The 24,079-nt window shown below is 43.2% G+C and overlaps 1 protein-coding gene across 1 annotated transcript in view; it reads left to right on the forward strand.

Moving 5' to 3' along the window:
* Positions 1-14,528: 14,528 nt before the first annotated feature.
* The window catches only part of ido1 (indoleamine 2,3-dioxygenase 1), a gene marked incomplete at both ends in the record, with an annotated part of 22,463 nt that continues 12,912 nt past the window's right edge, over positions 14,529-24,079 (forward strand). Inside the window, 2 exons of the mRNA XM_084323098.1 lie at positions 14,529-14,621; positions 18,698-18,793. Of these exons, the coding sequence (XP_084179224.1) occupies positions 14,529-14,621; positions 18,698-18,793 (189 nt within the window). The remainder of the gene's footprint in view (positions 14,622-18,697; positions 18,794-24,079) is intronic.

The following is a 24,079-nucleotide window of genomic DNA, read 5'->3' on the forward strand; positions in this document are numbered from 1 at the left end:
CCTATAGTCTGCATTACCACCAGACACACTGGCACACCTTGTTTTAATCCAGCCCTATAGTCTGCATTACCACCAGACACACTGGCACACCTTGTTTTAATCCAGCCCTATAGTCTGTATTACCACCAGACACACTGGCACACCTTGTTTTAATCCAGCCCTATAGTCTGTATTACCACCAGACACACTGGCACACCTTGTTTTAATCCAGCCCTATAGTCTGCATTACCACCAGACACACTGGCACACCTTGTTTTAATCCAGCCCTATAGTCTGTATTACCACCAGACCCACTGGCACACCTTGTTTTAATCCAGCCCTATAGTCTGTATTACCACCAGACACACTGGCACACCTTGTTTTAATCCAGCCCTATAGTCTGCATTACCACCAGACACACTGGCACACCTTGTTTTAATCCAGCCCTATAGTCTGCATTACCACCAGACACACTGGCACACCTTGTTTTAATCCAGCCCTATAGTCTGCATTACCACCAGACACACTGGCACATCTTGTTTTAATCCAGCCCTATAGTCTGCATTACCACCAGACATACTGGCACACCTTGTTTTAATCCAGCCCTATAGTCTGCATTACCACCAGACACACTGGCACACCTTGTTTTAATCCAGCCCTATAGTCTGCATTACCACCAGACACACTGGCACACCTTGTTTTAATCCAGCCCTATAGTCTGTACTACCACCAGACACACTGGCACACCTTGTTTTAATCCAGCCCTATAGTCTGTATTACCACCAGACACACTGGCACATCTTGTTTTAATCCAGCCCTATAGTCTGTATTACCACCAGACACACTGGCACACCTTGTTTTAATCCAGCCCTATAGTCTGTATTACCACCAGACACACTGGCACACTTTGTTTTAATCCAGCCCTATAGTCTGTATTACCAGACACACTGGCACACCTTGTTTTAATCCAGCCCTATAGTCTGCATTACCACCAGACACACTGGCACACTTTGTTTTAATCCAGCCCTATAGTCTGCATTACCACCAGACACACTGGCACACCTTGTTTTAATCCAGCCCTATAGTCTGTATTACCACCAGACACACTGGCACACCTTGTTTTAATCCAGCCCTATAGTCTGCATTACCACCAGACACACTGGCACATCTTGTTTTAATCCAGCCATATAGTCTGCATTACCACCAGACACACTGGCACACCTTGTTTTAATCCAGCCCTATAGTCTGTATTACCACCAGACACACTGGCACACCTTGTTTTAATCCAGCCCTATAGTCTGTATTACCACCAGACACACTGGCACACCTTGTTTTAATCCAGCCCTATAGTCTGTATTACCACCAGACACACTGGCACACCTTGTTTTAATCCAGCCCTATAGTCTGTATTACCACCAGACACACTGGCACACCTTGTTTTAATCCAGCCCTATAGTCTGTATTACCACCAGACACACTGGCACACCTTGTTTTAATCCAGCCCTATAGTCTGCATTACCACCAGACACACTGGCACATCTTGTTTTAATCCAGCCATATAGTCTGCATTACCACCAGACACACTGGCACACCTTGTTTTAATCCAGCCCTATAGTCTGTATTACCACCAGACACACTGGCACACCTTGTTTTAATCCAGCCCTATAGTCTGTATTACCACCAGACACACTGGCACACCTTGTTTTAATCCAGCCCTATAGTCTGTATTACCACCAGACACACTGGCACACCTTGTTTTAATCCAGCCCTATAGTCTGTATTACCACCAGACACACTGGCACATCTTGTTTTAATCCAGCCCTATAGTCTGCATTACCACCAGACACACTGGCACACCTTGTTTTAATCCAGCCCTATAGTCTGTATTACCACCAGACACACTGGCACACCTTGTTTTAATCCAGCCCTATAGTCTGTATTACCACCAGACACACTGGCACACCTTGTTTTAATCCAGCCCTATAGTCTGCATTACCACCAGACACACTGGCACACCTTGTTTTAATCCAGCCCTATAGTCTGTATTACCACCAGACACACTGGCACACCTTGTTTTAATCCAGCCCTATAGTCTGTATTACCAGACACACTGGCACACCTTGTTTTAATCCAGCCCTATAGTCTGTATTACCACCAGACACACTGGCACACCTTGTTTTAATCCAGCCCTATAGTCTGTATTACCACCAGACACACTGGCACACCTTGTTTTAATCCAGCCCTATAGTCTGTATTACCAGACACACTGGCACACCTTGTTTTAATCCAGCCCTATAGTCTGCATTACCACCAGACACACTGGCACACCTTGTTTTAATCCAGCCCTATAGTCTGCATTACCACCAGACACACTGGCACACTTTGTTTTAATCCAGCCCTATAGTCTGCATTACCACCAGACACACTGGCACATCTTGTTTTAATCCAGCCATATAGTCTGCATTACCACCAGACACACTGGCACACCTTGTTTTAATCCAGCCCTATAGTCTGTATTACCACCAGACACACTGGCACACCTTGTTTTAATCCAGCCCTATAGTCTGTATTACCACCAGACACACTGGCACACCTTGTTTTAATCCAGCCCTATAGTCTGCATTACCAGACACACTGGCACACCTTGTTTTAATCCAGCCCTATAGTCTGCATTACCAGACACACTGGCACACCTTGTTTTAATCCAGCCCTATAGTCTGCATTACCACCAGACACACTGGCACACCTTGTTTTAATCCAGCCATATAGTCTGCATTACCACCAGACACACTGGCACACCTTGTTTTAATCCAGCCCTATAGTCTGTATTACCACCAGACACACTGGCACACCTTGTTTTAATCCAGCCCTATAGTCTGTATTACCACCAGACACACTGGCACACCTTGTTTTAATCCAGCCCTATAGTCTGCATTACCAGACACACTGGCACACCTTGTTTTAATCCAGCCCTATAGTCTGCATTACCAGACACACTGGCACACCTTGTTTTAATCCAGCCCTATAGTCTGCATTACCACCAGACACACTGGCACACATTGTTTTAATCCAGCCCTATAGTCTGTATTACCACCAGACACACTGGCACACCTTGTTTTAATCCAGCCCTATAGTCTGTATTACCAGACACACTGGCACACCTTGTTTTAATCCAGCCCTATAGTCTGCATTACCACCAGACACACTGGCACACATTGTTTTAATCCAGCCCTATAGTCTGTATTACCACCAGACACACTGGCACACCTTGTTTTAATCCAGCCCTATAGTCTGTATTACCACCAGACACACTGGCACACCTTGTTTTAATCCAGCCCTATAGTCTGCATTACCACCAGACACATTGGCACACCTTGTTTTAATCCAGCCATATAGTCTGTATTACCACCAGACACACTGGCACACTTTGTTTTAATCCAGCCCTATAGTCTGTATTACCACCAGACACACTGGCACATCTTGTTTTAATCCAGCCATATAGTCTGTATTACCACCAGACACACTGGCACACCTTGTTTTAATCCAGCCCTATAGTCTGCATTACCACCAGACACACTGGCACACTTTGTTTTAATCCAGCCCTATAGTCTGTATTACCAGACACACTGGCACACCTTGTTTTAATCCAGCCCTATAGTCTGTATTACCACCAGACACACTGGCACACGTTGTTCTAATCCAGCCCTATAGTCTGTATTACCACCAGACACACTGGCACATCTTGTTTTAATCCAGCCCTATAGTCTGTATTACCACCAGACACACTGGCACACCTTGTTTTAATCCAGCCATATAGTCTGCATTACCACCAGACACACTGGCACACCTTGTTTTAATCCAGCCCTATAGTCTGTATTACCAGACACACTGGCACACCTTGTTTTAATCCAGCCCTATAGTCTGTATTACCACCAGACACACTGGCACACCTTGTTTTAATCCAGCCATATAGTCTGTATTACCACCAGACACACTGGCACACCTTGTTTTAATCCAGCCCTATAGTCTGCATTACCAGACACACTGGCACACCTTGTTTTAATCCAGCCCTATAGTCTGTATTACCACCAGACACACTGGCACACCTTGTTTTAATCCAGCCCTATAGTCTGCATTACCACCAGACACACTGGCACACCTTGTTTTAATCCAGCCCTATAGTCTGTATTACCACCAGACACACTGGCACACCTTGTTTTAATCCAGCCCTATAGTCTGCATTACCACCAGACACACTGGCACACCTTGTTTTAATCCAGCCATATAGTCTGCATTACCACCAGACACACTGGCACACCTTGTTTTAATCCAGCCCTATAGTCTGTATTACCACCAGACACACTGGCACACCTTGTTTTAATCCAGCCCTATAGTCTGTATTACCACCAGACACACTGGCACACCTTGTTTTAATCCAGCCCTATAGTCTGCATTACCACCAGACACACTGGCACACTTTGTTTTAATCCAGCCCTATAGTCTGTATTACCACCAGACACACTGGCACACCTTGTTTTAATCCAGCCCTATAGTCTGCATTACCAGACACACTGGCACACCTTGTTTTAATCCAGCCCTATAGTCTGCATTACCACCAGACACACTGGCACACATTGTTTTAATCCAGCCCTATAGTCTGTATTACCACCAGACACACTGGCACACATTGTTTTAATCCAGCCCTATAGTCTGCATTACCACCAGACACACTGGCACACATTGTTTTAATCCAGCCCTATAGTCTGCATTACCAGACACACTGGCACACATTGTTTTAATCCAGCCCTATAGTCTGCATTACCACCAGACACACTGGCACACATTGTTTTAATCCAGCCCTATAGTCTGCATTACCACCAGACACACTGGCACACATTGTTTTAATCCAGCCCTATAGTCTGCATTACCACCAGACACACTGGCACACATTGTTTTAATCCAGCCCTACAGTCTGCATTACCACCAGTCACACTGGCACACCTTGTTTTAATCCAGCCCTATAGTCTGTATTACCACCAGACACACTGGCACACCTTGTTTTAATCCAGCCCTATAGTCTGCATTACCACCAGTCACACTGGCACACCTTGTTTTAATCCAGCCCTATAGTCTGCATTACCACCAGACACACTGGCACAATTTGTTTTAATCCAGCCCTATAGTCTGTATTACCACCAGACACACTGGCACACCTTGTTTTAATCCAGCCATATAGTCTGTACTACCACCAGACACACTGGCACACATTGTTTTAATCCAGCCCTATAGTCTGTATTACCACCAGACACACTGGCACACCTTGTTTTAATCCAGCCCTATAGTCTGTATTACCAGACACACTGGCACACCTTGTTTTAATCCAGCCCTATAGTCTGCATTACCAGACACACTGGCACACCTTGTTTTAATCCAGCCCTATAGTCTGCATTACCACCAGACACACTGGCACACATTGTTTTAATCCAGCCCTATAGTCTGTATTACCACCAGACACACTGGCACACCTTGTTTTAATCCAGCCCTATAGTCTGTATTACCACCAGACACACTGGCACACCTTGTTTTAATCCAGCCCTATAGTCTGTATTACCACCGTACACACTGGCACACCTTGTTTTAATCCAGCCCTATAGTCTGCATTACCACCAGACACACTGGCACACCTTGTTTTAATCCAGCCATATAGTCTGTATTACCACCAGACACACTGGCACACTTTGTTTTAATCCAGCCCTATAGTCTGTATTACCACCAGACACACTGGCACATCTTGTTTTAATCCAGCCATATAGTCTGTATTACCACCAGACACACTGGCACACCTTGTTTTAATCCAGCCCTATAGTCTGCATTACCACCAGACACACTGGCACACTTTGTTTTAATCCAGCCCTATAGTCTGTATTACCACCAGACACACTGGCACACCTTGTTTTAATCCAGCCCTATAGTCTGTATTACCACCAGACACACTGGCACACCTTGTTTTAATCCAGCCCTATAGTCTGCATTACCACCAGACACACTGGCACATCTTGTTTTAATCCAGCCATATAGTCTGCATTACCACCAGACACACTGGCACACCTTGTTTTAATCCAGCCCTATAGTCTGTATTACCACCAGACACACTGGCACACCTTGTTTTAATCCAGCCCTATAGTCTGTATTACCACCAGACACACTGGCACACCTTGTTTTAATCCAGCCCTATAGTCTGTATTACCACCAGACACACTGGCACACCTTGTTTTAATCCAGCCCTATAGTCTGTATTACCACCAGACACACTGGCACACCTTGTTTTAATCCAGCCCTATAGTCTGTATTACCACCAGACACACTGGCACACCTTGTTTTAATCCAGCCCTATAGTCTGCATTACCACCAGACACACTGGCACATCTTGTTTTAATCCAGCCATATAGTCTGCATTACCACCAGACACACTGGCACACCTTGTTTTAATCCAGCCCTATAGTCTGTATTACCACCAGACACACTGGCACACCTTGTTTTAATCCAGCCCTATAGTCTGTATTACCACCAGACACACTGGCACACCTTGTTTTAATCCAGCCCTATAGTCTGTATTACCACCAGACACACTGGCACACCTTGTTTTAATCCAGCCCTATAGTCTGTATTACCACCAGACACACTGGCACATCTTGTTTTAATCCAGCCCTATAGTCTGCATTACCACCAGACACACTGGCACACCTTGTTTTAATCCAGCCCTATAGTCTGTATTACCACCAGACACACTGGCACACCTTGTTTTAATCCAGCCCTATAGTCTGTATTACCACCAGACACACTGGCACACCTTGTTTTAATCCAGCCCTATAGTCTGCATTACCACCAGACACACTGGCACACCTTGTTTTAATCCAGCCCTATAGTCTGTATTACCACCAGACACACTGGCACACCTTGTTTTAATCCAGCCCTATAGTCTGTATTACCAGACACACTGGCACACCTTGTTTTAATCCAGCCCTATAGTCTGTATTACCACCAGACACACTGGCACACCTTGTTTTAATCCAGCCCTATAGTCTGTATTACCACCAGACACACTGGCACACCTTGTTTTAATCCAGCCCTATAGTCTGTATTACCAGACACACTGGCACACCTTGTTTTAATCCAGCCCTATAGTCTGCATTACCACCAGACACACTGGCACACCTTGTTTTAATCCAGCCCTATAGTCTGCATTACCACCAGACACACTGGCACACTTTGTTTTAATCCAGCCCTATAGTCTGCATTACCACCAGACACACTGGCACATCTTGTTTTAATCCAGCCATATAGTCTGCATTACCACCAGACACACTGGCACACCTTGTTTTAATCCAGCCCTATAGTCTGTATTACCACCAGACACACTGGCACACCTTGTTTTAATCCAGCCCTATAGTCTGTATTACCACCAGACACACTGGCACACCTTGTTTTAATCCAGCCCTATAGTCTGCATTACCACCAGACACACTGGCACACCTTGTTTTAATCCAGCCCTATAGTCTGTATTACCACCAGACACACTGGCACACCTTGTTTTAATCCAGCCCTATAGTCTGTATTACCAGACACACTGGCACACCTTGTTTTAATCCAGCCCTATAGTCTGTATTACCACCAGACACACTGGCACACCTTGTTTTAATCCAGCCCTATAGTCTGTATTACCACCAGACACACTGGCACACCTTGTTTTAATCCAGCCCTATAGTCTGTATTACCAGACACACTGGCACACCTTGTTTTAATCCAGCCCTATAGTCTGCATTACCACCAGACACACTGGCACACCTTGTTTTAATCCAGCCCTATAGTCTGCATTACCACCAGACACACTGGCACACTTTGTTTTAATCCAGCCCTATAGTCTGCATTACCACCAGACACACTGGCACATCTTGTTTTAATCCAGCCATATAGTCTGCATTACCACCAGACACACTGGCACACCTTGTTTTAATCCAGCCCTATAGTCTGTATTACCACCAGACACACTGGCACACCTTGTTTTAATCCAGCCCTATAGTCTGTATTACCACCAGACACACTGGCACACCTTGTTTTAATCCAGCCCTATAGTCTGCATTACCAGACACACTGGCACACCTTGTTTTAATCCAGCCCTATAGTCTGCATTACCAGACACACTGGCACACCTTGTTTTAATCCAGCCCTATAGTCTGCATTACCACCAGACACACTGGCACACCTTGTTTTAATCCAGCCATATAGTCTGCATTACCACCAGACACACTGGCACACCTTGTTTTAATCCAGCCCTATAGTCTGTATTACCACCAGACACACTGGCACACCTTGTTTTAATCCAGCCCTATAGTCTGTATTACCACCAGACACACTGGCACACCTTGTTTTAATCCAGCCCTATAGTCTGCATTACCAGACACACTGGCACACCTTGTTTTAATCCAGCCCTATAGTCTGCATTACCAGACACACTGGCACACCTTGTTTTAATCCAGCCCTATAGTCTGCATTACCACCAGACACACTGGCACACATTGTTTTAATCCAGCCCTATAGTCTGTATTACCACCAGACACACTGGCACACCTTGTTTTAATCCAGCCCTATAGTCTGTATTACCAGACACACTGGCACACCTTGTTTTAATCCAGCCCTATAGTCTGCATTACCACCAGACACACTGGCACACATTGTTTTAATCCAGCCCTATAGTCTGTATTACCACCAGACACACTGGCACACCTTGTTTTAATCCAGCCCTATAGTCTGTATTACCACCAGACACACTGGCACACCTTGTTTTAATCCAGCCCTATAGTCTGCATTACCACCAGACACATTGGCACACCTTGTTTTAATCCAGCCATATAGTCTGTATTACCACCAGACACACTGGCACACTTTGTTTTAATCCAGCCCTATAGTCTGTATTACCACCAGACACACTGGCACATCTTGTTTTAATCCAGCCATATAGTCTGTATTACCACCAGACACACTGGCACACCTTGTTTTAATCCAGCCCTATAGTCTGCATTACCACCAGACACACTGGCACACTTTGTTTTAATCCAGCCCTATAGTCTGTATTACCAGACACACTGGCACACCTTGTTTTAATCCAGCCCTATAGTCTGTATTACCACCAGACACACTGGCACACGTTGTTTTAATCCAGCCCTATAGTCTGTATTACCACCAGACACACTGGCACATCTTGTTTTAATCCAGCCCTATAGTCTGTATTACCACCAGACACACTGGCACACCTTGTTTTAATCCAGCCATATAGTCTGCATTACCACCAGACACACTGGCACACCTTGTTTTAATCCAGCCCTATAGTCTGTATTACCAGACACACTGGCACACCTTGTTTTAATCCAGCCCTATAGTCTGTATTACCACCAGACACACTGGCACACCTTGTTTTAATCCAGCCATATAGTCTGTATTACCACCAGACACACTGGCACACCTTGTTTTAATCCAGCCCTATAGTCTGCATTACCAGACACACTGGCACACCTTGTTTTAATCCAGCCCTATAGTCTGTATTACCACCAGACACACTGGCACACCTTGTTTTAATCCAGCCCTATAGTCTGCATTACCACCAGACACACTGGCACACCTTGTTTTAATCCAGCCCTATAGTCTGTATTACCACCAGACACACTGGCACACCTTGTTTTAATCCAGCCCTATAGTCTGCATTACCACCAGACACACTGGCACACCTTGTTTTAATCCAGCCATATAGTCTGCATTACCACCAGACACACTGGCACACCTTGTTTTAATCCAGCCCTATAGTCTGTATTACCACCAGACACACTGGCACACCTTGTTTTAATCCAGCCCTATAGTCTGTATTACCACCAGACACACTGGCACACCTTGTTTTAATCCAGCCCTATAGTCTGCATTACCACCAGACACACTGGCACACTTTGTTTTAATCCAGCCCTATAGTCTGTATTACCACCAGACACACTGGCACACCTTGTTTTAATCCAGCCCTATAGTCTGCATTACCAGACACACTGGCACACCTTGTTTTAATCCAGCCCTATAGTCTGCATTACCACCAGACACACTGGCACACATTGTTTTAATCCAGCCCTATAGTCTGTATTACCACCAGACACACTGGCACACATTGTTTTAATCCAGCCCTATAGTCTGCATTACCACCAGACACACTGGCACACATTGTTTTAATCCAGCCCTATAGTCTGCATTACCAGACACACTGGCACACATTGTTTTAATCCAGCCCTATAGTCTGCATTACCACCAGACACACTGGCACACATTGTTTTAATCCAGCCCTATAGTCTGCATTACCACCAGACACACTGGCACACATTGTTTTAATCCAGCCCTATAGTCTGCATTACCACCAGACACACTGGCACACATTGTTTTAATCCAGCCCTACAGTCTGCATTACCACCAGTCACACTGGCACACCTTGTTTTAATCCAGCCCTATAGTCTGTATTACCACCAGACACACTGGCACACCTTGTTTTAATCCAGCCCTATAGTCTGCATTACCACCAGTCACACTGGCACACCTTGTTTTAATCCAGCCCTATAGTCTGCATTACCACCAGACACACTGGCACAATTTGTTTTAATCCAGCCCTATAGTCTGTATTACCACCAGACACACTGGCACACCTTGTTTTAATCCAGCCCTATAGTCTGCATTACCAGACACACTGGCACACCTTGTTTTAATCCAGCCCTATAGTCTGCATTACCACCAGACACACTGGCACACATTGTTTTAATCCAGCCCTATAGTCTGTATTACCACCAGACACACTGGCACACCTTGTTTTAATCCAGCCCTATAGTCTGTATTACCACCAGACACACTGGCACACCTTGTTTTAATCCAGCCCTATAGTCTGTATTACCACCGTACACACTGGCACACCTTGTTTTAATCCAGCCCTATAGTCTGCATTACCACCAGACACACTGGCACACCTTGTTTTAATCCAGCCATATAGTCTGTATTACCACCAGACACACTGGCACACTTTGTTTTAATCCAGCCCTATAGTCTGTATTACCACCAGACACACTGGCACATCTTGTTTTAATCCAGCCATATAGTCTGTATTACCACCAGACACACTGGCACACCTTGTTTTAATCCAGCCCTATAGTCTGCATTACCACCAGACACACTGGCACACTTTGTTTTAATCCAGCCCTATAGTCTGTATTACCACCAGACACACTGGCACACCTTGTTTTAATCCAGCCCTATAGTCTGTATTACCACCAGACACACTGGCACACCTTGTTTTAATCCAGCCCTATAGTCTGCATTACCACCAGACACACTGGCACATCTTGTTTTAATCCAGCCCTATAGTCTGTATTACCACCAGACACACTGGCACACTTTGCTTTAATCCAGCCCTATAGTCTGCATTACCACCAGACACACTGGCACACCTTGTTTTAATCCAGCCCTATAGTCTGTATTACCACCAGACACACTGGCACACCTTGTTTTAATCCAGCCCTATAGTCTGTATTACCACCAGACACACTGGCACACTTTGTTTTAATCCAGCCCTATAGTCTGCATTACCACCAGACACACTGGCACACCTTGTTTTAATCCAGCCCTATAGTCTGTATTACCACCAGACACACTGGCACACCTTGTTTTAATCCAGCCCTATAGTCTGCATTACCAGACACACTGGCACACCTTGTTTTAATCCAGCCCTATAGTCTGTATTACCACCAGACACACTGGCACACCTTGTTTTAATCCAGCCCTATAGTCTGTATTACCACCAGACACACTGGCACACCTTGTTTTAATCCAGCCATATAGTCTGCATTACCACCAGACACACTGGCACACCTTGTTTTAATCCAGCCATATAGTCTGCATTACCACCAGACACACTGGCACACCTTGTTTTAATCCAGCCCTATAGTCTGCATTACCACCAGACACACTGGCACACTTTGTTTTAATCCAGCCCTATAGTCTGCATTACCACCAGACACACTGGCACACCTTGTTTTAATCCAGCCCTATAGTCTGCATTACCACCAGACACACTGGCACACCTTGTTTTAATCCAGCCCTATAGTCTGTATTACCACCAGACACACTGGCACACCTTGTTTTAATCCAGCCCTATAGTCTGTATTACCACCAGACACACTGGCACATCTTGTTTTAATCCAGCCATATAGTCTGCATTACCACCAGACACACTGGCACACCTTGTTTTAATCCAGCCCTATAGTCTGTATTACCACCAGACACACTGGCACACCTTGTTTTAATCCAGCCCTATAGTCTGCATTACCACCAGACACACTGGCACACCTTGTTTTAATCCAGCCCTATAGTCTGTATTACCACCAGACACACTGGCACACCTTGTTTTAATCCAGCCCTATAGTCTGCATTACCACCGTACACACTGGCACACCTTGTTTTAATCCAGCCCTATAGTCTGCATTACCAGACACACTGGCACACTTTGTTTTAATCCAGCCCTATAGTCTGCATTACCAGACACACTGGCACACTTTGTTTTAATCCAGCCAAATAAATTTACTTTATAGTCAGCTGTTCACAAACGTGCAGTGTTTAGTCTACTCCACTAGGTGAGGCTGTCACACATTGCATGTCTTTACACCTGCCACTGTAGCAACAATATACTCACTGACAGTGGTAGAGATGGGGAAAACAGATACCCCATTACATAATCCTTAACCCTTTCACTGCCGCACTACCAAAACGGTTAACCCTTTCACTGCAACAATTCACATAAAGTTAACCGTCGGTAGTGTGATAGTAAAGGGTTAACCTTCTGTCGTGTGGCAGTGAAAGGGTTAAAAACTAATTTATCAAAATAAAGAAAACACTTGATTACAGAGGCAATCGATGTATGTAATCCTTGGCATCCTACGTGTCTGGGTATAGGAACATCACAAGAGGAGATATTCAAACTCATTAACTCTCAATAACTGTCAACTAAATGAATGTGTGCAAAACAGTTTAGGGCCTTGGGATATGTGTGAGATTATGTGCAAACTAACTGTGTCCCTTTAAGTATGTAAGTATACTTTTCTGCTATTTAAATACATACAAAGTAATTTTCCTTTAAATTATCACACTAAATAAACTAGAAAATAGTATATTTAAAATGTATTAATATTACACAAAATTAAGTAAAATGTTGTACATTAAAAGTATATTTGAATAGTATAAGTTTGTCAACAGTAAGTACAGAAAAGTTAACTTATACTTAAGTACAACTTAATGGTGTCTCAAAATAGGATAGTATGTTCAAGTGTACAGTCAAGTATATAGCATAAATACAGCATGAATGCACTAAGTACAAAAAAGAAAAAGGTTTATTGAAATGTTCTATTATTAATATAAATGATTAATTAATTATTATTTTATGGATTTTTTATTAAAATTTTTATCGTTTTCATTATAATAATAATAATAGAAAGGAAAAAAAGCAGACTGAAATACATTTCACATAATGTAAAACCAAGTTATAGTTTAAATGTTTCCAAATAACGCCGGGATCAGACTACACCATATCTTTATATTTGATAAGATAAGATAAGATATTCCTTTATTGATCCCCTTGGGGAAATCCAGGCATCATAGCAGCATGGGGAGGGGGGAGGGGAGGTACAGGTAGTAGTGACCCCATGACCTTTCCTCTAGCCTGGCCAGTTTTGGATAATGCTACTTTGATAACTAACTATACATTTAATCTACGATGTGCTCTCCAATAGGCTGGACCTGAAAAAAGGTTGAGCCGAATGAAGTGAACACACGTAGGGGTGTAAAGGTACACGTATCCGTACCGAACTGAACAAGTTTCAGTGTGTACCGTACCGTACAGAACGGCTGTGTAGTGTACAGAACGAATGTTAACCACTAACGACCGCCCATCGGGGGCTGTTTTTTTCACAATCTAATATAATTATTATTATTATCTTTATTTTTTACAAGTCGATTATTAATTTCAATATAGAATATTCGTTGACAGCCCTACAAGTACAATTAGTTACTGCACACTACATCACCCCTGAGTGGAACATGGAAAGACAAACTTTCCCCCACTGTACCGAAAACCGTACCGAACATTGACTTCAAAACCAAGGTACGTACCGTACCGTGGTTTTTTGTGTACCGTTACACCCCTAGAACACAGCATTATTTTTTTCCAAAAGGAATGCAATAAGATATTACGTAATTTCCAAACTAGGTTATAAAGGAAACCACAGGTCTTGGTCTCTGCGAGTGGTCAATTGCCTTGTGCAATAGTAGTGCCTAAAGGTAAGACAAAAATATTGTGTAATCAATAACCATTATTGACAGTGGTTTATAAGTGAACTATGTGACGGGGTCCAGGCAGTTTGGGGTCTGGACTTTAAGCTTGCTGAATCAGCCTGCCAGAGGATCTGTGTTGTTGTGGATTCTCAATGGCCTCTGTTGTCACAGGCTCCACAGAACCTTTCTCTCTGGACTCGTACCATGTCTCTGAGGAGTTCGGCTTCGTCCTCCCCGCACCTCTGGTAGGTACTTCACTTCAACTTCAAACTTCAAATTACTTTATTTTCCTTTTGGAACTTCATTTGTGCAGTGGTTAAAAGACAAACATACAGTCACAATACATAGACACTCACCACTATAAAAAAAACACCAGCTTTGTTAAAACTACAGTAAAAAGACCACTATGGTAAGGACCACTAGGTAAAACAGGCTTTACAGAGTAGGAGTTAGAATTCTTTCATTTCATTTCAAACATTTATTTAAACTCGAAAGGCAACTGTGGTTTCCCTCATTTACAGTCACGTCGAGTGTACATACAGAGTTCAGGAAAACATATGGAGTTAAGCAAAAAAGGCATATCAAATCACACAGAATATAAAATCATAACAATAAGACCCTAATGGAAACAAGACAAACGTCTTTCTCAGGTCTGCATCCCCTTAACAATTGTATGTATTGAGCCGTACTGTATTGTACCCATTCTGCAATCTGTTAAATAAAGTTTTCATTCATTCATTCATTCATTCATTCATTCACAATTAAGCATTACATCTTATCTTATACTTCACCAAGTATAGGGACAGGGAACTGGACTTGGTCATTTTGGTCACATGGCTGTGTCTCTCATACAGACTGAAACACATGGTACAAGGAGGTACAGTACAGGACCCCACATACGGTGCAGGTAGACAGTGCAAGACAAACTCTACAGATCTATACAATACATACATACGTCCAAAGCGTTAGCAGCATTGATTGAATTTGGATACCCTGCGTTTTACATTATGTTCCTTAACATCAGCAGTCATAGTGTTGTGTGTTTTGTCAAGTACTTATTTGATTTGATTTGATCTTTAGCCTTCATCCATAGAAAAACAAACAAGGATGAGTTGGAGAAGGGATAGGAAGCACAGCTTATCTAGTCCTGCCCCTTTTTTACAATATCATAACATTTAAGATAAAACTATCTTACTACCTAAGAGAGAAAAATATATATATAAATAAAATAAGGTTAAAAAAACAAGACAACCATTATTTCCTGTTCTGAAGAACTCAAAACATTCTGTATTTGTCTATCAGTGCTTTTTATTTCTCAATGTTATTGCACAGTTCAACAGTAGACAGTAGATTTACAGATTTGCAGTAGACAGCAGTAGATGCAAAAAAAATTATATATATTCCGGGCTTCTCCTCAAAATAGGAATTCAAGAATTTGTCAAGTAAATAAGTTTGGAGAGTATTGATTCACACTGAGGTTATTTCAGCTTCCAGTTGAGTGTCTGTTAAGCTTCACAGTCTGCTTTTTACTGTGACAGTTAGTAGCACCATGAACTAACTGGACTTCTAGCCAATTAAAGAATGACAGAGCTATAAACTCATGCTTGGCATAACATATTGACTTTAGAACATTGGGATGATGTTGAGACAGAGTATATTGTGCTTTCTTTACATACTTGACTTGCCGTACCTCCATATGCTATATGCGGCAGACTTCACTTACAACTCTGAGTCTTGCCACGTCCAAAAATACTCGGACGACACAGCGATTGTGGCGTGTGTGAGGAAGGGACAGGAGGGAGAGTACAGGGACCAGGTGCGAGCCTTCAGTGACTGGAGCGAACGGAACGGCCTTCTCCTGAACGCAACAAAGACCAAGGAGATGGTACTGGACCTCCGCAGGTCGAAACCACCTCTGCAACCAGTAGCATACGGGGAAACAACATTGCGACCAGGGGCGGAGCTAGGGGGTGGCTACCTGGGCTCAAGCCCCGGATGTATTCTGTAAAGCCCCGAATCTATTTAAAAAAAATAAAATAAAAATAAAAGAAAAATAAAAGATTTTTTTTTTTTTTTTTTTTTTTTACAATTCATCATTGTTACATGAAAATATGTTTGCACCAGATTTAGCAGAAGCTAATTTCCATCTGTGGTCTATCCAGCTGCTAACTGTATTTGAGTGAGTTAAGTCTTGGTGTTATGGTAGACTCAGACCTAAGCTTTAAATCACAATCAACAAGTTGACAAAAACTTAATTCTTCCACCTTAGAAACATAGCTAAAGTACGGCCATTTATAAATCAAAAGGACGCTGAAAACCAGATCCATGCCTTTATCTCAAGCCAACTCGACTACTGTAATGCACTCCTTACCGGCCTCCCGAAAAAATACGATGATAACTATTTTATTGCAATGCACTATTGCATTATTTTATTCTATTTTACTAACTATTTTATTGCACTGCACTATTTTACTTTGTATCAGTGAATCATAGACGCCTGGCCATAAGAGCATTCGGAGCATCTCTGCTCTCCCACTATTGAACTTGGGGGAGCAAAGGTATGATCTTGCTCCACCACTTTTTGATTATATGAAAAATATGATATATCCCCCCCCAATATATAAATCTAACGTTATGGTTAACTGAGTTTTATAGTGAAAAGAGCAGCTTTATTGGTCAAGATTGAAGGCTCTATATTGCAGGAAATTGCACGTACAGGTTCATTAAATTAAAAAAAAATCTGTCGTGGAGGGGGTCGTGTCTGACCCCCTCCTACCCACCCCTTGCCTGCCAAATAAAATAAAAAATAAAAAAAAATAAAAAAAAATATAAAAAAAAATAAAGGGGGGGGCCCATCTGGGCTAAGCCCCGGATCTCCTACAATCCTAAATCCGCCCCTGATTGCGACGGTGCAGACATACAAATATTTAGGTGTGCACCTGGACGATAAGCTGGCCTGGGCTGCGCTCTACAAGAAAGGACAGAGCCGGCTGTTCTTCCTTAGGAGGCTCAGGTCTTTTAATGTGCGTGGGGAAATGTTGTACATATTCTATCAGGCAGTGGTGGCAAGTGTGCTCCTCTATGCCGCTGTCTGCTGGGGTGGTAATACCACGGCCAGGGATGCCAGGCGGCTGGATAAGCTGGTGAAAAAGGCTGGCTCAGTGGTGGGGAGGAGACCGCTGGGGACCGTGGTGGAGAGCCGCACGCAGAGCAAGCTGCTGGCCATTATGGACAATACCAGCCACCCTCTCCACCACACCCTGGTGGGGCAGAGCAGCAGTCGCAGCGGACGGCTAATCTCCCTGCACTCACGGATTGAGCGGCATAGGAGGTCCTTTGTCCCCACTGCCATCAGACTGTACAACAGCGTAATATAGTGCGGGGGACCTTGACCTCTGACCTGTTCCCTGTTCCCCACACACCTGTTTTTACACCTGTTTTTATACACTGTTTTTTATACACCTGTTTTTACACACTTGTTTTATACACCTGCTTTTATCTCATCACGCTCTTATTGATATTGATAGATATGATTTAATTGAATTTTATCATGTGCTTATTTTTAATTCATGATGCAGACATAACGTGAAACAACTGAATGAGAACTGTCAATGTCTGTATACTGTGTGAGCTGCGAGATTAATAAAGTATCTATCTATCTATCTATCTATCTATCTATCTATCTATCTATCTATCTATCTATCTATCTATCTATCTATCTATCTATCTATCTATCTATCTATCTATCTATCTATCTATCTATCTATCTATCTATCTATCTATCTATCTATCTATCTATCTATCTATCTATCTATCTATCTATCTATCTATCTATCTATCTATCTATCTATCTATCTATCTATCTATCTATCTATCTATCTATCTATCTATCTATCTATCTATCTATCTATCTATCTATCTATCTATCTATCTATCTATCTATCTATCTATCTATCTATCTATCTATCTATCTATCTATCTATCTATCTATCTATCTATCTATCTATCTATCTATCTATCTATCTATCTATCTATCTATCTATCTATCTATCTATCTATCTATCTATCTATCTATCTATCTATCTATCTATCTATCTATCTATCTATCTATCTATCTATCTATCTATCTATCTATCTATCTATCTATCTATCTATCTATCTATCTATCTATCTATCTATCTATCTATCTATCTATCTATCTATCTATCTATCTATCTATCTATCTATCTATCTATCTATCTATCTATCTATCTATCTATCTATCTATCTATCTATCTATCTATCTATCTATCTATCTATCTACCTATCTATCTATCTATAGGAAGAGCTTCCACCATACTACCAGCCATGGATGGATATTGCCCTGCATGTCACAGAACTCATACAATCTCACGAGCTACGCTCCCGCATTGTCAAGGTAAGAGCAAGAGTTTATTATGGTGGTGCAGGGGCATAGGTTTGGTTTCAACATGGGGGGGGGGGCACTTTAAGCGGGGGGCCAGGGATCCTTGGGTCCTTCCCCAGGAGATTTTTAGCAGCAAACACTCATCACATTCATTCCATGCATTCGTGTGTACTTTTATGAGAGGCACATCTGCAAGGTTGAGATGGTACAGTCCTGTAGGGGTGTCTGAAATGGTTGGTTAATATATAGTTACAGGTAAGAAGGATATATAAATGCTTTAACCCCCTTAATTTTTTTAACCTCTTTTGGGGAGGGGGTTGTCTTTCATATTAGCTATATGAGGGGGGACAAATTGACCTCTTCTCAATATTGAGGGGGACATGTACCCTGCAGTCCTCCCTAAACCTACGCCTATGGGGCGGTGGAGGGTCTGCACTGGCAGATAAAACATGTGACTACTGTACTCCTTATGGTCAAAGGGGTTTTCCCCAGAACCTGCCCCGACACTGAGGGCGGGATCCACAAAGAATGGATTGCACGGTGCTAGTTGTACCCTTACTTACAATTCATTATGAATTGAAAATGGGGGACCCTGATGTGAACAAGGTAGCCAGTCGCCTCCCACCAACCTACCAAATGTGTGAGTCAGATCCCAGGTAGCAACACCCCTCCCACCAACCAAACAAATGTGTGAGACAGATCCCAGGTAGCAACACCCATCCGGCTTCCACCAACCAAACAAATGTGTGAGTCAGATCCCAGATAGTAGCCACACCCCTCCCACCAACCAAACAAATGTGTGAGACAGATCCCAGGTAGCAACACCCATCCGGCTTCCACCAACCAAACAAATGTGTGAGTCAGATCCCAGATAGTAGCCACACCCCTCCCACCAACCAAACAAATGTGTGAGTCATCATTAATTTGGTCGTCCTCAGACGGGTTCGCCAGCGGAGATTCCAATCATCCTGAACTTCCATACATCCGGCCAATTCCATAGAGCTCTCCTCACCTGCGTCCTTCCATATGTCCACGTATGTTGGCGTGGGACGTCCTCTTGGTTGGCGCCAGTGTGTTGGCTCCCAGAGCACTAGCTTGCTAGTCAGAAGTTCCTGGTGTCTGTGGCAGTGAATGAATGAATGAATGAATGAATGAATGAATGAATGAATGAATGAATGAATGAATGAATGAATGAATGAATGAATGAATGAATGAATGAATGAATGAATGAATGAAAACTTTATTTAACAGATTGCAGAATGGGTACAATATAGTACGGCTTAATACACACAATTGTTAAGGGGATGCAGACCAGAGAAAGACGTTTGTCTTGTTTACATCAGGGTCCCCCATTTTCAATTCACAGTGACCTGCAAGTTTCATCCTCCTGGATGCCACCTTGTCGCTCAGCCTTGGTAGTCCCCCATACAGATTATTGTTGGTTACATGCTCGCTTTTGGTCGATGTTCAGTACCACACGCAGCATTCTGGTATAGCATCCGTCCAGAGACTTCTGCAAGGTGGTCTTCATGGTCCATGACTCGCAGCCATAGAGGAGTACAGACTCCACGGTTGCTTGGAAGAAGCTAATTTTGATGTGTCGGGGGAGACTGGATTTCCACATGCTATTCATGCCAGTCAGGGCCCTCCATACCAGTGCCTTCCTCACCTTAAGGTCCTGCTCTGTTGAGTTGACCCAGGAACCCAGGTATTTGAAGTCACTGACCTCTGCCAGAGCATTGCCTCCTGCTGTGTTGTGAGGTGGATGGTCCAGGGGGATGTTATAAGTAATGACCTCAGTCTTCTTTGCATTCAGAATGGTCAGAGTCAGAGTCAGAATGGTGCATTCAGCTGATATTTGTCAGTTCCTAAAGTCGGAAATTCGTCCCAAGTGATATTTATGATATGATAGCTACTTAGGTCAGAAAGTCAGGACCAATCAGACCCAAGGCAGCAGCAGTTATTATTCAGCCTTTCTTTCTTGATGTTGGTGGTTTGATGACACTGGATGCCAGTGTGTCAATATCATAATGATGTCATGATATTCCATGTGCTCAATCAAGTACGTTTGCATCACAAAAGGTCTGTGATTCTCATGGAGCTATTCCAAGTTCAACACTTGATGAGGTGGACTGGCTGAATGTAGCATAACAATGGATTAGATTAGAATTAATGTATTGTCATTACACATTATACAGCACAAGTACAGTACAAATGAAAAGATGTTTGGCATCCAATCAGAGTGCAAATGTAACAGTAAAGTGCCTCCAGTCATTCATTCCTAATATACCCAAAAATGCAAAGCATCTAACGTCCCCATTTGCTATTAGAGCTACAGCTTCCAAATATTACAGATAAAGCTGAAGTCATCCTAGAAAATGAGAATGCAGCCGGAGGTGTCTCCAGTCTCATAAGGCTAAGGAGCCTACATCCGCCATCAACTAAAGACACAGTTCTTCAATCAATATCTGAAATGAAAAAAAAATAAAAAAAAATTCATAGCCTACTGTCTTTTACCATCATGCACTTTGCCACTAAATAATCGTCCTTGCCTATATTACTACCTACTATGCTAATATGTCTTCACTACTATGCACTCAACACTGCAGCACCCAAGTTTCAACACTGTTTGACGAACAATAAAGAAACTTGAAACAATGTTACTTAGCTGCCAGAGTTGTACCCTTCCTGCTGACTTGTCGTACAGAACATATAAGTCGCTTTGGATAAAAGCGTGAGCTAAATGACTAAATGTCAATGTACATGCACCTGACCTCTCCCAAAAAATAACTGCCCCTGGTCGTGTGATGCAGCACCCTAAGCACTGTGATCGGCTCACTTACCTTGAGCCGTGCATTTCTGCATTTACCTTGATATGTAAGTCAAGTCAAGCCAAGTGTTTATTTGATCCCCTTGGGGAAATTCAAGCATAGCAGCATGGGTGATCGGTTACAGGTAGGGTAGGTACCAGTGGCGGCTGCTGACCAAGTTTTTTGGTGAAGCACAAATGATTATATTATATTATATATTAAATTATATTTTTAAAACATCCCCCACTGTGTGTGTCAGTGGTCAGTGGACACAGATGAAAACATATTAACATTAGGTGACGGCGCACCTGACCAGACACAGATGCAAAATATTAAATATTCTGTGACGGCGCACCTGACCAGACACAGATGCAAAATATTACATATTCTGTGACGGCGCATCTGACCAGACACAGATGCAAAAAATGACATATTCGGTGAAAGGCTGAGCCCGAACCCTGTTTTTAGGGTTCGAACGTTCGCCAGGGTTTATCGAACTAACGTTCGAACGTTCGTTTTTTAAAAATTTTTAATAAAAAACTTTTTTAATAAATTTTTTTTTCATTTTTTTTTTAATAATTTTTTTTTTATTGTATTATTATAGATCCTACGGAGGGCGGCATTGCATAGTCTATTGGTGAAAAACATGTTGTTTACAGTGGTGGCTGTTCATGTAAACATGTAATTAAACAAAGCACTCAGAAGAAAATAAACAAGCTACTGAATCAAAGTATGATAAACAATAGCCCTTGCAGTCACGTAAGGGGCTAGATAAACAAATGCATTAGTTTTGTGGCATTAACGGTTAGTGTTACACGTTCAATAACATGTATTCACTCTTGGTCGACGGGGAGGGGAGCCGGGAGGAGAGGCGCACGCCTCGGCTCAACAGACCCGTCCACCGTCTACCTCGGAATGGCCGGGCTCCCAACACGCCTGCCGCCCGTCCGCCCTACCACCGTTCCGAGGTAGACGGTGGACGGGTCTGTCCACCGTGCGCCTGCTGTTGTTTCCAACGCAACCACCTCCCGCCATGAAGCTCGCGCTCCGTGGCCGAAAAAGGATGGTATTCATTAATGATCCTTCTACGGAAACCTTGTTACCGATTACTTCCTCGGCGGGGAGCTAACTACGGCTCCCCGGTAGCTACGGTAAGTCTGTTGAGGCTTGCCGATTGGTGGTAACAGCAGAGGCGGGTGCAAGCGGTGTGACGTAATTGGCAGAATCGCCTGTCAATCAAAATAGAGCTCTGGTTGAGAAATAGTATCCCGCTGCAGCCCGGCAGACCATACTGGTTGAGCCGAGCGCCTCGCATTCACATCACCTCAACCCCGTGCGCATCCTTTATTTTTTTTTCACCGAACGTTCGAACCTATTAATTAAAGTCCGAATGTCAGCGTAACGAACGAACGTTCGAACGTTCGAACGTTCGGGCTCAGCCTTACGGCACACCTGACCAGACAGATGAAAACATATTAGGTGACGCGTGACGGCACACCTAACCAGACACAGATCAAAACATATTAGGTGACAGCTCACCTGACCAGATGAAATCATATTAGGTGACAGCTCACCTGACCAGATCAAAACATATTAGGTGACAGCGCACCTGACCAGATCAAAACATATTAGGTGACAGCGCACCTGACCAGATCAAAACATATTAGGTGACAGCGCACCTGACCAGATCAAAACATATTAGGTGACAGCGCACCTGACCAGATCAAAACATATTAGGTGACAGCGCACCTGACCAGATCAAAACATATTAGGTGACAGCGCACCTGACCAGATCAAAACATATTAGGTGAAGGTGACAAGGAAGCCACAGACTCATACCCCCCCCGACACTCAACTAACCGCCTCGGACAGTCCTTCATACCAGCGGCCATCAGGCTCCACAACAGTGGGCAGGGACTGCTGCCAGACATCGACCTAGAACTAATAGAAACCCAAGTAGGACAATAACACTACCTTATGCATACTGCACCTTATGTGGATACTGTGATACTGTGAATAATGAATAATGTATATTTCAGTTAGTTAGATAGTAAATTATAACACTACCTTATGCATACTGCACCTTATGTGACACTGTGAATACTGTGAATATATATTTCAGTTAGTTAGATAGTAAATTATATTGACCTATTTGTTTACACTGCTTGTGTTGTTTTCACTACCTGTACCCCCCCCCCTTCCCCCATGCTGCTATGATGCCTGAATTTCCCCAAGGGGATCAATAAAGGAATATCTTATCTTAAAAGGAAAGATAAAATTACCTACCTGGGTTCCATCCTAGAGGCAAATCTTTCCTGTGACAAAATGGGATCCAATGTAATAAAACTAAGTCAACCAACGAACTAGATTCCTGTACCGGATCTCCTCTCTGGTAAACAAGAATACCTTGAAGACTCTAACAGGAGCACTCATTCAAGGGTACTATGACTATGCTTGCACCTCATGGTACCAAAGCACCTCAAAGGCA

Source organism: Notolepis coatsorum (genome assembly GCF_963971535.1).
Source record: "Notolepis coatsorum genome assembly, chromosome: 10".
In the NCBI taxonomy this organism is placed as follows: domain Eukaryota; kingdom Metazoa; phylum Chordata; class Actinopteri; order Aulopiformes; family Paralepididae; genus Notolepis; species Notolepis coatsorum.